This window comes from Stegodyphus dumicola, chromosome 8 (assembly GCF_044657685.1).
Source record: "Stegodyphus dumicola isolate Sdum_Otavi_A_Nest chromosome 8, ASM4465768v1".
Lineage (NCBI taxonomy): Eukaryota > Metazoa > Arthropoda > Arachnida > Araneae > Eresidae > Stegodyphus > Stegodyphus dumicola.
The window spans coordinates 174557464-174574726 of NC_140775.1; the positions used below are offsets into that span (position 1 = coordinate 174557464).

A 17263-nucleotide genomic window follows, 5' to 3' on the forward strand; every position below is an offset into this window, starting at 1 on the left:
TGTATGTGTTTTCTATATTAATACTTATATTTAAGTAGCATGTTTTTATTCTGTAGTTAATAAATCACTCTTTCTGTAACAATTATGCTAGTTAAACTTATGCAATTTTTTTGCTTGTATTTTTTTAACTTTAATACATATTTTTCAATTTTCTTTTGCTTGTAGAATTTGTAAAAAGTATCTAACTCCAGAAAATGGTGGCAAAAAATCTTGAAGTAGGAGATCTTGTTTGGGCAAAAATGAAAGGCTTTCCAGCATGGCCAGCCAGAATAATTGAACCTCCAGCATCAAAAGCAAGTAAACCCAAGAAAGCGCACCATTATGTTTATTTTTTTGGTTCAGATAATCATGCGTGGATAATGGACGATAATATTGTACCGCATGCAGACAGTATGCTGGAGGAAGCTAGTAAAAAAAAGCGTTCACCTGCACTTCAGCATGCTGTTGAAGCTATTATAAATTACAGTAAAAACAATGTGAAGAAAGATAAACCATCAACACATAAAGCTGATAAGGCAGATGGTCATGTAGCGAAAGATTCTTCTAAAAGTAAATCACCTCAGATCGTCAATAGTGTTACAAAAAAGCGTGAAAATAAAGTATCAAAAAAAATTAAACCTCCCAAAAAAGTTACGGTGTTAAAATTGAATAAGAAAACACCAAGGAAACGTCCATCATTTGATGACTCTAATAATAACATCAGTGAACCTGTATCTCCTAAAAGAAACAGGGTGACTAATGATGATTATTCTTCACTGCTGAACAGTGTTCCACCCAATGTTAGTTACACTCATATTCCACCATATAATGATCATGTGTCTCCTCATCCATCTCCTTCAATTTTGGGTAGACCAGCTTACGTTGAAAGACAGCCTACTCCTCCTCTCGATATTGAAACGATCAGTGAAACATTGAAGACAAAGCATGTGAAACCAACTGATAAAAGAATTGGCTTTTTAGGGTTGGGCATAATGGGTCGAGGTATTGTTAAGAACTTGTTAAATTCAGGACATTATGTAACAGTTTGGAATCGAACTCCAGGGAAAATGGAAAGTTTTATAAGAGCCGGTGCGCATAGAGGTATGACTCCAGCAGATGTTGTTACGGCTTCCGATATAACATTCTGCTGTGTTTCTGATCCAGAAGCTGCAAAATCTTTGGTTTTTGGAAATTGTGGTGTATTGAAAGCTTTAGAAACCTGCGGTGATGTTGGAAAAGGATATGTGGAAATGACTTCTATTGATCCTGATACATCTCGAGAAATAGCTGAAGCCATATCTACTAATGGAGGCAAGTATCTTGAAGCTCCAATCAATGGTTCAAAGAAACAAGCAGAAGAAGGCACTTTATTTATACTTGCTGCTGGTGACAGATCTTTATTTGCAGATTGTGAAACTTGCTTTCATGCAATGGGAAATCATGCATATTATATTAGTTGCGAAGTAGGAAATGGTTCAAAAATGAACCTTATTCTTAGCATGCTTCTCGGAACATCATTTGCAGCTCTGTCTGAAGCAATGGCTTTGATAGAAAGATCAAAACTTTCGCAGGATGACTTTTTGGAGATTCTTACATTGGGTAGCTTACAATGTCCAGCACTGATAGACAAAGGTCAGGCAATACTTGTAAGAAATTTTGCGACTAATACACCTCTGAAACATATGCAGAAAGACTTGAATTTAGCCCTGGTAATGGGCCATGAACTTGAGCAGCCTATGCCTCTTGCTGCTGCTACAAACGAAGTCTATAAACATGCGAAACTTCTCAGATACTCTGATCATGATGTTTCCTCTGTGTATATGGGTTCAAAATACTGATAGCAGACTGTTATTGTGTTGTTATTTACTAATGTTTCTCAAGAGCAAAAAATTTTTGCCTTTTTTGCAAAATTCGTTGTAACTGTTAACCGATAAAAAGTGTCATTTGTAAATCTTATTTTATGATTCTTGTCCATTCAGACATGGATTGCCGAATAATCGCATTGTGGGACCACTGTGATGCATTCATTCACTGTCGTCATGTTTTTAAATCATTAAACTTTTATTTCGTGTCCATCAGTTCTTTTACTATTTTAAAATCATTTTAGAATACTCAACAAAATCAGATGTGTCAAAAAAATGAAATATGTACGTTTCACAACTATTTGGAATCTGTGTATGAATTAATATCCGTATCAAATAAATGGTCAATTTATCATAAAATAAATTTCTCTGGGATTTTTTGTGTCTTTGTGAATGTATTCATTAGTGTTCAAAATAAAGATTACATAAATAATTCACTCTTTGCATGTGTTAGGCCTTTTGTTTTAAATTAAAAAACATTGCTTTCAGATTACCTGCAAATAAAATGTTAAATGTTTTTCTATGGTGAATTTTTAAAGGTTATATGGCAAACCTTTTAAAGCAAAGGTTCAAAGCATTTGTTTGACCCCTTTAGCGATTTTATGTGAAATACTGTAAGTCTGCAGAAAGTTTTACACATTTCCTTCCATTGCAGCAAAAAAATAATGTATGTTAAAAAAAAAGTTTAAAAATTATTGAAGCTCAATATACAATGAAAAGAACACTATGAGAATGATAGCTGTAACTGAAGAATAGCTTATGTTCATTATTATTAGGGATTGGCACATTCTGAAAATTTTGACATTTGTGCTAAGGTAGTTGCACTAATATGTAAATAAAAAATTACATAGAATCAGGTATATGAATAAAATGTGAATTGGGGAAAAATAACATATGAATGTTAAGGAATAACATGAATGAGCAACATGCAAATTTTCTGTTCATCACTCTGTCATAGGGAAATAGCAAACAAGTAAACACATGAAGTTTTTCTGATTATCGTGTTAAAATAACGAACAAGTTAATTGAAAACTAGACATCTATATTTACATTTTATCTCTTAATTTGGTACATTTCGGAAAAACTTCATCTTTGTTGAATCTAGAGGTACTTGTAATACATATTATGAAAATTTGATTTTGCTGTATATAAATATTATATGAACTCTTCCCCCCCACCCCCAAAAAAAAGATTAAATGGCATTTGGTTAAAAAAAATTGCTTCTCGTCTTATTTATATGAGTGTAAAGCAACAGCTAAATTTCCCATGTATAGTATAGATTAGCCTATGTGCAGTAATAGATAATAGCTAAAAGAGTAAGGTATTCTTCATTAAGGTTTTGACTATCATAAAGGTAAGTTAGCAAGCTGATAGCCAATATGAAGTAGGTAAAAATATATTTTCTATTTGAAATAACATAAACTGGGCTCTTCACTGCCAACAGGTTATAGACATTGTGATTTAAATGAGCTTTAAGACAAAGTAAATGTGGAACAAATGAAGCATTTGCTAGTGACCATTTTAGCTGTTTGGTTTATCCAAGTTTTGGAATATTATAAAAATCCGGCAGCTTGATGATTGAAGTTTATCAAGCATATTATTTACCTGTGTGTACCAGACTATAGCTGAATGGAGAAGACTGTCAAACAGTGATGATTCCTTTTAAATTTAGGCAAACAGAATAAGTTGCATGAGGTTGTCATTGTTTTTGCCATGTAATATAATATAAACTTGACCATAAAGGCATCCCTTCTAAAAGATACTCATTATGTATATTGTACTTTAATAAATTAACCAATATCACTTCAGTCTTTAACCTATGTGTTTCAGATTCATCTGTTAGTCAAGTGTGTGTGATTGAGTTGTAAACTCTCAGACATATTTCACTTTTATATATTTTTAGGGATTTTAAAGACCTTTTAAATGACAGTAATGGTGAAGAACATATTGAAATTTGGAGGGATCTGATTTAATGAGTAAGGTATTATTTTTATTTTTGTGCTTTAGAAATCCCCCAATGTTTAAGCTTTAATTTATAAATTTTGTAAGTAATTGCTGAACATTATCTGCACGTACTTATCCATGCATTTGAGATATTTTTTAAACATGATAAATAATCGATAGCTTTAATGGAAGAATAGAAATAGTTTTTATACTTTATAATAGTGATCCTTAGGCAGGTAGGTAATCAGTTATTGCAAAGCAAAGGATGTTTCCTGAAAGAAAAGTGAATACTTCCTGCCTGAGTTTTTTTAAAAAAGTCTGATCTTGTATGCAAAGTTCATCCATATTAAACTCCTAGAATTAGCCTTGTACTAAACTGACATGATTTGCAGCTGCTAGTCCCAAATTCATAAAGTAATGAAAATGTGAAACATGTTTATAATTTGGTATTTCTATCCTTGTTGCAGAAATTTCACTAATAAAAAGCAAGGGATTCATTCATTTGTTATTAGAACCTGTTTTTTTGTTGAAGCAAAATAATATGCAAAACTGATTTAAACTGATTTTCTATAATATGCAAAACTGATTTTCATACTATTGATATCTATATAATAAATTTGATACTTTTCTGTTATTCACTGGATTCGGAAATATGTTTGCATGTATGTGTTCATGTATATATGTAGGTACATATTCCGGCGCCAATAACAGAAGAGTACAGTAAATTTCTCCCCTTTTTTCTTCCTTGTATGAAGTACAGGAGGTATTGTAATCAAGAAAAATTCCAGATACTATAGTTCAATGAAAATAGCCATTTTGACCACTATTGAATGAGGTTTAACCATGATTTTGTTGACATCTGTACATAAGGACAGAATAAGGGACTCTTTTCCAAAACAAATTTTAAAACTTCTTTAAAATGGATTCGAAGAGATTTTTCTGTGGCGTCTGAACCAACTTATGCATCTCTCATAACTCAGAAATGAATAGCCTCAGAACATTGAAATTTTGTATATAAGACTTCTATAACATGTAGCTTCTATTTTGGTTGCAATTGGCCGCACAAAAAGTATATGAATATATATAGATCCACTCTGTTACTCATCTCAGTGAGCTCATTTTTTTTTATTCTTATATGTTGGTAAATTGTGCATTTTTTCTTTAAAAATGATTGAATTTTGTTGTCCTTATCTTCCAGTTAAGGTTTTTATGCCTTTAGTTAATCTGCATACAAGATTTGTAGAATTATCAACAAGTTAAAAGTTCTTTATATGTGGTTAAGTTTATTTTTTTTAACCGTAGAAACTGTATTTGTTTATATTTGAAACAGCAGAATAGTGAATTAATCTTTCTGCACCTTCATTGTCTTTTTGCCGAGTGGGACCAAAAGTCAAATTTTACTTTTGTGCACCGAGAAATCTACCTTCTTGCCCGCTGGCCAAACTTCTTGTTTTTGCATAGAAACTTTTTTAATTGTAAAAATTTATTTTACGATATTTGGTGTTTTATCTTTCTCTGTATCTTTCAATTTTTAATGAAAATATTTTCAAGTTTTTTTTATGTACTTTTGCCTTGCCGCGAAGTGAGAGCTGAATTAATTGAATGAGAAATATATCTCTAATCAAATTCGAGAAAATGAGTTTAAATAAAATGTATGTAATTTAATATTCCGTACAAGGAAGTTGTGGTGTACACATCGGCTTTTTTAATCTGATATACAAGGATGTGGGTGAACTTTATTTTGTATCTCTAAGATGTTAAAATTTACTACTATGATAATTATTTTATATCAACAGATTCCACCTAAACTTATATCGTGTTATGGAGTGTCCCTTTCATTATCGGAAGGGCATGAAAAAGCATAGGTGTAATCTGTTAATGTAATTTATTTTTTACAACAGAGTAACATGCCTTACATAATATTCGGAAGTAGTTTTAATATTCATATATTACTGTTATATGTACCACAATTTGCTTCAATTAAAATTTTAAAATAATAAATACAGTGAAAAAAGATAAACTATAAGATACATTAAAAAAGTGTAAAAATAATTTTTGCAGAGCCATTTTCTAATTTTTTGATGCTGTTCTGCCCATTTACATAGTGATCTATTTTCTTTTAAAAAACATCAGAAAATTGCACTAGCATGACATTGCACACCTTCTATCTACCAAATGTATCACATCGTCGTTGCCTTTATTAATTTCGTGGCAGGGTACCATGTTCCTGCAGAACTTTTACCTCTTTCCCTTATCATGGCAAATTCCACAAGCAATATTTTAAAATTGAGTTGAAGGCAAAATTTATTATTATTTGTCCATCTGTTGGAACCTGAAATACAACAAAAAGGGGGATGCTTGGCTGAAGGTTTGTTAAAGTATATCACAGTATAAAAATTTGGCTACTTCTACTAAGGTGGTTACCATATAGCACATAAACATTAATAGACTGATTATTAGAACCAATAAAATTGAGTCGTTTACAAGGATATTTATTCAGTAGTGCTGTTAAAATTCCCAAATTGATTTAAATTTTGAAATAAGTGTGGCTTGTTGTCATGGTTGAAAGTGTTGCTTTAGCATTCCATAACTTTTTAAAAAAACAACTGTATTTTATAGTTATGCAGTATGATAAAAGGTTCAAAAGTTTTACGGACATTAAAATTGAATAAAAAAAATGTAGAAAGGATTTATCTGACAAAAGTCAAATTTTACAGGTGGAGCAAAAAATTACGAGATTGATGTAATTAGTATCGATGTAATTCAGCTTTTTTTTTTTTTTTTTTTTTTTTTTTTTTTTTTTTTTTTTTTTTTTTTTATGTCTGTTGACATTCTTGTAAGAAATATGGTAGTTTTTTTGTTCCTCCTATAAGATTTTGTTTTTATCACACAAGCCTGTGTTTACATCTTTCAATTCATTTCAAGACTCCGTGTTTACCTTATGTTTAAGTTGAATGGAAATTTATTTTATTCAGTGCAACACTGTGCCTGTTGTCATTTATTAGTCACCATGGGATCTATCAAAAAAATAAAACATTAGCAAAATGTGTCAAGTAACTATTATGGTTAAAATACTGTAGTACCCAGCATACTATAATTTTCTTTCTCCATCTTAATTACAAGATCTTAAGCTTTCTGATAACATCATTCCATAGCATTGCACAAAAGAACCTCAAAGGGTGCTGAAGGAAAGAATGTTTTTCGGTGAACTTGTTTGAAAAGAAAAAAAATGTATCTGTTGCAAAAAGGCAGTTCTGTCTAGGAAAAATAAGCAAAACCTTGAACTCTAGGGAAATTCCAAACCAAAAATATCATTCTTTAGGGGTGGTATGCAACAAATTGTCAGTTTCACATAAACAGCCATCTGTTGGCTAATAACAAACCTTCTCAGAAGTGTTAAGAATCATTAAGAGCTTAATCAGAATTTCCCATATAAATGTAATGCATTGCACCCTTGCCACAATGTTTAACTACGTATGGAACTGAGATTATTCGTTTGGGAAGAGAATCAATTGTCATTTGCATCCTAAATTAACATATTTACCAAGGAAACAAAAAGTCCTGTTTATTCCAATTTTACACTGAATTTCTTGCTATGTTATAAACATGAATAAATACCTTAATAATATACTAACCTTGTATATTAATGTTAGTGTATACAGTTTACATTTCAGATATTCCGTGTACAAGAAGTAGTTAAATGAAATCACACAGAAAAATAATCTTTAAATGAGAAAATGTAAATAATTAAATTCTTTCTGTGTATTCATAAAATTCAGTTTTAAATGCTCACATTTGTATACATTTAACTTTGTTTTCTTCTGTGAGGATAATTTCCTTTTGAAATGACTTTACTTGTATAATGTTCGGAAATTTTAGTTTCTAAATCAGCAGCTCAGTTTTTCTGTTTATGATAATTGCATCATTTATGAAACCATTTCTGCCATCATCAGAAGTATTTACAGATGGAAAATTTGAGGGAAGGAAGCGATTAATGCATGCACCTAAAAGTGTTGCTGTAAAAAAAAAAAAAAAAAAAAAAAAACTTTTATTAAATTTGAATTTGCATCAGTTTTTGAAATTTTAAATCACACTAAGGTGGAACTTTCTGAAATCTCTAATGAATTGTTTTTTATTGTTATGCCATCAATAAATTCAGATGGCTTAAAATCTTTGGTCCAGATGATTGTATTGCTTGTGATGTCTCATCATATGTATTTATTTTTTAAGAAACATTTAAAACTGTATTTATTGCAAAAACATAACCAACAGTTCAATTTTATTACAGATTGTGTTCAATAGTTTGGATAAGCATAGATTAAAATTTTAAAATGTGGCCGTAGTGGCTAATGGTACATCGCCATTGATTATGAAAAGAAAAAAAAAGAATTAAACTCTGGGAATTCAAACTCAACTTTAAGAAAATGTTGAGCAAGACCTTGATTGTAACATATGTCTTGAGAATTTAATGGGAGAGAAATATAATAATTCAGAGATTCAGTGTTATAATAAAAGGGAATTTAACTTCAACGAATTAAAACTATCACATACATTTAACCTTATTTACTATCACATAGAGTAGAGTAGAATACATTTCATACATTTATCTGAAATTCAGTGATTAGTGAAAACTAGATACTAATTTAGCTTCATCTAAAATCTGTGTAGTTGAGGGGAAATCAACGCAAATATCATCAGTATGATTTTGTGGTTTGACATTGTCCACTAATATTTCTATTCATATGAATGCATTGAAACAGCAGAGGAAATAAGCTTCTGATTTAGTGATATACATCAGCATCTTAAATAAAATTATTCCAGATCTTAGCTGCAAAATAGCAGTGCATGTCAATTTCCAACATGAGAGTAATTGTATTTAAAAAAAGCAATTAGATATTTTTATAATAAGTTATATCAAGAAATTACAGTTATCATATAAAAAAATGAGTTACAAAAATAATTTTTTAAAACTTTCAAACATCTTTTTGATAATTCCTATAAAAGGGCTGAACCTATATTATAACTTTAATTAAAGGATCTATAGTGCAGTGAACTTAAAACTCTTACGGGGGGAAGGAAAAACATTTCACCTAAAATTGAGAAAAATCATGGCTTTATATTCATATTTATTTGGGAGCACTTATGTTTATGAATGTTTTTAAATTAAAAAGCGTATTTCTCATATAAGGCATCTGTCATATGAGAATCTTAACCTATTTATTACAATTTGCTGGGTGGCCTTCTAGCTAATTGAAAACCTTCACCAATTGCTCACCCTGAAAAGTTACCTTTATTGTGGTGGCAAGTTTTTGCCTTAAAATAAAATAACTGTGGATGTAAACAGAGGTTTAAAATGTAAAATATTAACTTCATTAAAGGTAATTACATAATTAAAAGTTTCATCAAGACCGTGCCCTATATCAAGTAGGCACTTTTCATCTTAGTTTCCAAGGCAAGATGACAGCGTCAGCAAAATATTCAGAAGTTCTTACTGTGTGTCTTGCTGGTTGTCATTTTTCCTCTGGGTTAAAACTAAACTGCTAGTCTTAAAATCAGCATGAACCTCTGGATTGAGCAAGTATATGATGAAATGAAGCATAAAGGAAAGCTTCGATGTAGACAAGTTTAAACAGATGCATACAAACTATCCATGACAAGCAAACTTCATTTCCCCCTCTTAGTTTACATTTGAATATATTTGTAGTATAAGAGAACATAATTTTTGAAGCAAGTAAACCAGCTGTATTAATTGTGTTTTTCCCCTTTATTTTTATGCAAAGATCATGTGAGAAACATTTAGCTGCAACACTGTGATTTACAAATAAAAATGAAAATTGTTGCTCTGTGCAGATGGATGTGTTCAAATAGTAAACATTTTATTAATAAACTTATCACTAAATAATATGAAGTTTCTACATGCTTACATTAGATTAATGATTCCCGGTATCACAATTTTAATTTTTGCTTCTGCTACTTACTACTACTACCAAAGAAAGTTGCAGTTGAAGTTGAAAGTTGAAGTACTGCTTACTACTACCAAAGAAAGTTGGGATGATTTTTGTGTTTAGTGTTCTGTATATAGAGATAGAGAGAGATTAGCACATAATTAATGTTATTTTATCTTGTATTTCTAAATATTGATCAAACAAAAATATATCCAGTGTTTTTTGCCACCTTTTCCCCCTTATTTGAAACATTGCTGATATTCAATTCCAGCTAAATTTTGTTTAAAGAATGATTTTGAATATATAGGAAATGTCAAGAATTTATATTTTATTTTGAAAGATAATACAGTCAAAAAAAATTATTACAAGCAACCCACCTTTGATAAATTTAGGATTAAATCAAAATATCCCTGCGTGCGTATGTATAATGCTTTAAATCTTATATTGGTATAAAACAAAAGCTTTCAACTCTATTTCATGAACCAGTTTCAGTAAGTTGTAAAGAAAGTGTATAACTTTTTGTTAAATCTGCCAAGGTCATAAAGTATTTCTTTTCATTGTTTACGTTAGTTTACTCAACACCAATGATTGAATTACATATACACAAATATGAGGACATGGTTTCTTTTTACAAATATATACTACTGCGATCTATTGGCAAGTTGAAAATACATAATGACAAACTTATATTTAACAAATAGTCTCATTTAACTCATTTAGTTATTTTTTACAAAGGAAGTCTGTCCTCGTTATCTGTTTGGTACATCTACACCAAAGAATTCATATTAAACTGGTAAAATGAAGGCATTAAATAAATTATAAATAAATGCTTTAAGGTAGTGCACAATGCCTAGTTTGTGCAATTCTCTGATTTTTTTTAAGTGAAAATAAATCAATATGTATGCGGACATCAAGTTTGTGCAATTCTTTAACTTGTTATTTTGGTTTTGTGTTGCGGCCATCTTGAATTTGTGCCTTCTTGGCATCAAAAAAGAATCGCCAGAAAAACAAGGGGGCCTCCCAATTGTAACGTTTACCAAGTGTTCTTTTATGAGCATGTAAAACTCTAAAAAATAACAGAATGTCCCTCCCTACTTAAGTTATATCTCCACAACCAAATATGAAATCAGTGCAGATCAGCAAAAAATATATCAGGGCTATCTATTAAAAATGGAGGGGAAACGAATATGATGTGGGAAAAGGTTAGGAATATTTTTGGTTTTAAAATATTGAAAGAGAAAAAAAATTGTTACAAATATTAAAATATTGAAAGAAAAAAAAATTTGATTGATTATTTAATTATAGAAGAAATAATCCTCTTCTGTCTCTGGCATTTGCAGATTTTCTTCTATGTAAATATAGGAAAATTTGATAATCTTGCTTTTTTCCGCTATTAAAATCGTGTCACACTGTTTCAATGTTTAACTGTCAGTAATATATTTTGTGCAGTGTTTCAATTTGAAATTATGTTTCCCTACCCCCAACAGATAGGATTGATTATCCCCAAATTTCATATATTTGTATAATGTTTGCAAATTGGTATGTAGATTTGAATTATGAAGTAAAAATATGCAATTTTTGGAGTGTGATTCGTTAAAAAATTATCAGTTAGACAGTGAAAATATATAATACTGAAAAATGTACCAGACGGTCTTACAGAATTCAGCTTATAATTTGAGGTTTTGATTCCTGGCTAACCAGATACATGTATTGCATTTTAAGATTTTGTGAACTTCGAATAGCTAATAGAGTACTTCTATATTAATTAGTTGATGCTGTTTAAAAAATACAGTATCTTCACAGTAGTGACATTTTCATATACAATACAAAGTCTCTAATCCGGACCTCAAAGCCACAAACTTACGCATGCGCGTAAAGCGTTTACCCATGCGAGCTTCCGATAGCGACGAAAGTAACAGGGAACGTTATTGAAAAGGAAAAATTTCGATTCACACTTTAGTCAGTATTCTCGAAACAGCAATTACAGGACTTGAACAGTCAAACTTTGTAACTGAACAAGAAATTATATCTGTTTATAGAATTAAAGAGAAAGTATTAGCACAAAAAATGAAGCAACTTATATTGATAGAAATGTTTACTAAAGTAAACAAATAAATATAAACTTTTTTTTTTTTTTTTTTAAATATCATGTTCTGATCATGATTGCTCTTTATTTCTTCATAAATTACGGTTTCATATTTTTAACTTTTGGCCCACCAGTGTCCGAGCAGTAAAGTCGCTGAACACTGGTAGTTCGGTCCGAGGTTCGAATCCTGCGAACGGGCTGGCTGCATGGGCATTTTCGTGCTTTTCCCTACGTGTAACGTGTATATGAGCCAGTTTCCCTTAGAAAGTCCACCACGAAGGCATCCCTCCCCTTAGGCAGATAGCCTTCAAGGCTTTGCTATAATCACACACACACCATATTTTTAATTGTATTATTTCTGCATGCCATCTTACCAGATTTAAATTGATGATCTATAATCAGGAATCGCCAAAGTCCCGACGAGTCCAGTTTATAGACTTTGTACTGTACTAATTGGTAATAACTTGTTAGTAAGTATGGTGCTACCTGTTGCAACCATGTATAATTGTGACATCTTTTGTTAGTAATACATTTGTAGTCTTTTATTATTATTATTACAGAAAAATCAGTTGTGAGTTAATTCCTAAATTATTAAATTTTTCATCACTCCTGAAAGCATATTGTAAAACTATAACTTTCTAAATGCTAAGAAACTACAAAAGAAAAATGGAGATTTTCCATCTCTGTATATAGCATTTGTGCTGGTATAGTTGTGCATTGTTGCAACAGCAAGATAAACAGATACTTATTGACAAATTATCAGCAGAGGTGCTGTACATATAACAGGTAAGTGTCAAAATTAGTATTTTATGTGTTATATTCTTGGATAAAAAAAATTTTTTGCCAAAAATAAATTATTACTGTTTTTTGCGTAAATGCCAAGTATATTATTAAATAAGCTGTGACACAAATTTTTCTTCTTTAAGCAACATTATTTTCATATTGGTCTATTAATTTCTGTTGAAAGTAAAAATCACCATAAATAGAAATGGGTATATAGTCTCGTATATCCATGTATGTATATTGTACCTTGTTATGTTAGCTTATTTCATATACTTGAATAATTGCTTCTAAATAACACTATTTATTAAAACCTAATAACGACATTTAACAGATCTTTCTAAAGAAATGTAGTTATCCTAAAAGTTGAAATATCATTCAAAATAGTAGAATTTTAATTAATTTGAACATTTTATTAAAATTTCCTGTTCTTTGTCACGGATTCAGCACCTGCAAATTGTTCCTTTAATAAATTGGAGGGTATTAAAATAAACTTGCCGAAATCAAAATGAAAGTATCGCATATTCTCAAGAAAAATATTTACCAAAACGTAATTACTGGCATATTCCTATTTCTTGTGTATTTTTTCCTTTCAATTTCTCATTGTGTCATTTAGAAATTTTAAATTGACAGTAGCAACATGCCAACAATGAACATGTAACAAAGTATGATATATAAGGAAAAAAGAAAAGTAATAACTGCAATCAGAATATATAGTGGATTAATGTTATATGCTTTTTAAATCTACTAAATTCTTATTTAAACCCAACCTTTCATTAATTTAAGCAAAAGCTGTGGCAATCCTATGAAGAATATTTATTGATATTTTCAGTAACATTTCTGAAATTCAGGATACTCTGGATAAGTTATTCTTGTGTTTTTAATTAACAAGTATCTGTTATATTATAATAGAGTACAACTCGCTTATAACATAACAGTCCCTTATTTACCAAGTCAGAAATACTTCATTGTTACACTGTTAAGTCTATGTGAGCATAACTCAATATTAATGAGCATACCCTGGTTATAGTGAGTAATATTTTTATGATTCATAAAATTTCTATTGAAGAGTGCACATGTGGAGACAACCCATAACAGCCTTTGAGGAGACTATGAAAATTTGCTCTGCATAGGAGTGGCATCTCTGATCTACTTTCATAAAGTACACTTTTCAAATTTTATCTTGCAATGTTGAAACATACAATTTTATCAGTTGACAAAAGCGTAAGGATTTTACAGGAGTTAAAGGATGGCATAAAAAATTCGAAAATTTGGAAAAAGTATGATTTATCTTCTTACAATTTCAGCACTATTAAAGTACAAGAAAAAATTAGTGGCTGGATTCGAGAAAATAATGAGTGTAAATGTTTGAGAACAATTTGGCTAGTCTAGATTTGTATGTTCGAATGGCTGGCTTGATCGATTCAAGAATAGACATAGGCCTTTGGAAAAATTTATAGTGAAGCAAAGTTTGCAAACATGGTGGATATCATGAGATGGATGAGTGAAAAGTGGCGACTCATCGGAGAAGGCTACATAAAAAATTACATTTATAATGCTTCTGAAATGCGCATTTTGTTCAGTCTAAACCCCACAGCAGACTAAGGGTGGAAAAGTGCATCAGAGGCCAGCTCTCCAAAAATCAATTGACAGCTTTAAGTGTATTCTAATATGTCTTGCACTAACAAGAAGAAACTCTTGGCAAGTCCAAAAACCTCTAGATGTTTAAAAAAAAAGCTTCCTGTTGATTATGACCACAGCAAGAAAGCAGCAAGACTTTGGACGTTTTCATGGAATTAACTTCAAAATGGGAGAGACAACTGAGGAAAGAAAAGCGTAAATTCTTTTAATTCATAATTGTAAAGAGCATCCTGAAATCACTGGACTTACAAATATCAGGATTGAATTTTTACCATTCTACAAACGTTTCCAGCCTATGTACTGAGGGTTCATCATAAGTTTTAAGTCAAATTTTCATTAACACTTGATTTTGATGTTTCTTGATGGAAGAGATAACGTAAAAACAACTTGAAATGCTAATGTGAATGTTAATGAATGATGCATGGGAAAACATTACATTAACATGCATTACCAGTTGCTTTCATAAGGCTGGGTTGGACATTTCTCAAGAGAGCCAAATCACTGAGAAAATAGACGACTTGGAAATAAGGTAGAGAAAATTATGTATCTATTTACACCAATTTATCACTCCTAAGGATATTGTAGCTAAAATTTGAGCTGAAGCAGAAGAAAATGTAATGAAAGCAACAATGATAACAACTAGTTAGAAGAATTTCAAGCTGAACTACCCCCATCATACTTAATGACTTTTGAGAGCACAGAATTTTTTATGCCAGAGATGCAGATAACAAACACAAGAAAGAGGCAATAAGACAGTTCAAAGCAAATTAACTAACTTCTTTTGTACTGTACAGCTGCGTTTCTTAAACTTTTTTCAGTCGCAACCCCTTTTTATAACCGAGAATTTTTCACCTCTCGGACCCCGTAATATTTACAAAAATTTTGCATAAGTATTGCACAAGTCTGACAAACGCATGAGTGAAACTGTCAATTTTTTCACCACTCTTGTACTGCAATATACTATTACTAGTTTTAGGTCATTAACTTTAATTTCTAATTTTAAGTCATAGAACAGTGTGAGAATTTTAAATAAGTAACAGACGAAATGACAGCGGCACGTTCAAAACAAGGGAAATGAACGTTTATATTATAAAAAGAATGCATCAAAAAGTTTTTTTTTTTTTTTTCTTTCTTTGTCTGTATTGTATTAGCTTTATCTATTTTTAGATACATTGTGTAAAAATATTTGGTAATTGTAAAATTATCATAATAAGTTAAAGAAATATCAAAACTCCTAAAACTTTTGGCGACCCACAGTTTAAAAAACCCTGCTTTACAAAAATAAATGAAACAAATATATATATTAAAGTAGTATGTATGAATTTTTATAATTTTTTTCATGAACCCATTTTTTATAAGCACTTGGTTATAATGAGCAAACATCGTTGTCCCTTCGTGCTTCCTGTAATGCGCAAGTTCGATTGTATTTTTGTATATCTGTATTTCTCATAATGTGTAATATTCAAACTTTCTCGCAAGTACATTTATGCAGTTGTGTGGATAATTTCTTATAAACATTGCGTACCAAAAAGATCACTTCTTTTCTTTCTGGTATATGAAGATGTATGAGAATTTTTTTTTACTCTACTTTTTAAATAATTTCTTTAAGAATAAGTCATACTAATTGTAGTAGTAGCTTTTAATCACATTATCCTGTTGTTAAAATTTGTTATGCCTTAATAAATACATATTAAATTAATATGGCCTTTCCTGTAGTTTGAAAATGATTTAAAAAATTCGCTGGCTCGCGAGCCTGATACGGCTCTAGCAGGCAATTTGCGCGACTCATGGATATAAAATATATGTATGAAATATGGTAAACTAAAACTATTCAGTGTCCGAAAGGAAGTAATTAATTAGTTTAGACTCATTTTACAAAGTTATCAGAGATTTCTTTATATTTAAAATCTCCTCCACTATTTCTATAATGATGTAAATATGAACTTGTGGCTTTTAGAAAATCTAGATGCGGCTCTCGAACATTCCTGAATTCATACATACGGCTCTTACTGACATGAAGCTTGGCCAACTCTGGCCTATAATGTGTTTGCAGTACTCTTTTTTTTTTTTTTTTTTTTTAATTTAATGCTTTTGATTCAAGTTTCAGATGCTTATGATGTCCACTTACGATTTCAGCAAAGAGCATGAGCTCTAACGTTTTTCCGTGTTCTAATTTATTTCATAATTTGATGCACTGGTACAAAATTTCGAAAACATTTCTTTCACTGTTAGCAGTGTAGCCGTAGCTTAAATAATTTTGCATTAACAAATACTATGTATGTATTTGTATACTATGTATGTATTTGTATGCGCAAGTCAAAAAGTTTTAATACCTTTTTTTTTCTGTTAATGTTTGGGGGTATCGGTTTATATTCGAATACAAAACAACTTTCAGATAATGACTAAAATAATAATTCAAAAAATACTGTTTATTAAAACAATAAAATGATTTCTTCAATCTTAATGTGTGTTAATCAAACTTCTTAGTATTGACATTGCATTCAGAATTTTTTGGCAGTTCTCAGAATTCTGTTTCTGTTACAGGCAAGTCCAGATAAATTATAATGCTTGCCATTTCATCATTATTTTTGTCGACATTAACCATCCATAGCACTGTTGATGCATATTTATTTGGATGCTCTGAGAACTAGCCTTCATCTTCTGCTCATTTGATAAGTGAAACAATCAGTTATTCAAATTTTTGCCAATATATAGTTGTGTTTATAGGGTAATTTTAAATTCAATTGATATGACTTTTCAGTTTTTTTCTAAATTTTCTAACAAAATCTCACGTCTCTGCTTATACACAAATCAGGTTATATTCAGAAAGACACAATTCTGTATTTAAATACCCTCTTTTAATATATCTTTGGATTTTCATTATTCTAGTACAATACTTGCACACTAGACATTTATGTTAAGTAATAGACTGGACAGTTCTTAGATGATGATCAAAATACAAACTTGAGCAACATCCTAGAATACTAAAATGTCAGGAAAAATAGGTTATTATGAAACCATCATAA

General features: G+C 30.5%; 1 protein-coding gene and 1 pseudogene across 10 annotated transcripts in view; both read left to right on the forward strand.

The window, feature by feature from the left end:
- Positions 1 to 2205, forward strand: part of LOC118194839 (uncharacterized) — a 38829-nt gene extending 36624 nt beyond the window's left edge. For all 4 annotated transcript variants that reach the window (XM_085822775.1, XM_085822778.1, XM_085822777.1 and 1 more), the window contains one exon: positions 166 to 2205. In XM_085822775.1, the coding sequence (XP_085678901.1) occupies positions 195 to 1817 (1623 nt within the window). In that variant the 5' untranslated portion in view covers positions 166 to 194 and the 3' untranslated portion in view covers positions 1818 to 2205. The remainder of the gene's footprint in view (positions 1 to 165) is intronic.
- LOC118194838 (uncharacterized) overlaps positions 1 to 17263 on the forward strand; it is a 73732-nt pseudogene that overhangs the window by 36624 nt on the left and 19845 nt on the right. For 2 of the 6 annotated variants that reach the window (XR_015042812.1, XR_015042813.1), the window contains exon 2: positions 3745 to 3822. The exons of 2 other annotated variants lie outside the window; for them this stretch is intronic. The product of XR_015042812.1 is annotated as an uncharacterized LOC118194838, transcript variant X3 (transcript). The remainder of the gene's footprint in view (positions 1 to 3744; positions 3823 to 17263) is intronic. 2 more of the 6 variants (XR_015042811.1, XR_015042810.1) reach the window with 1 other exon arrangement.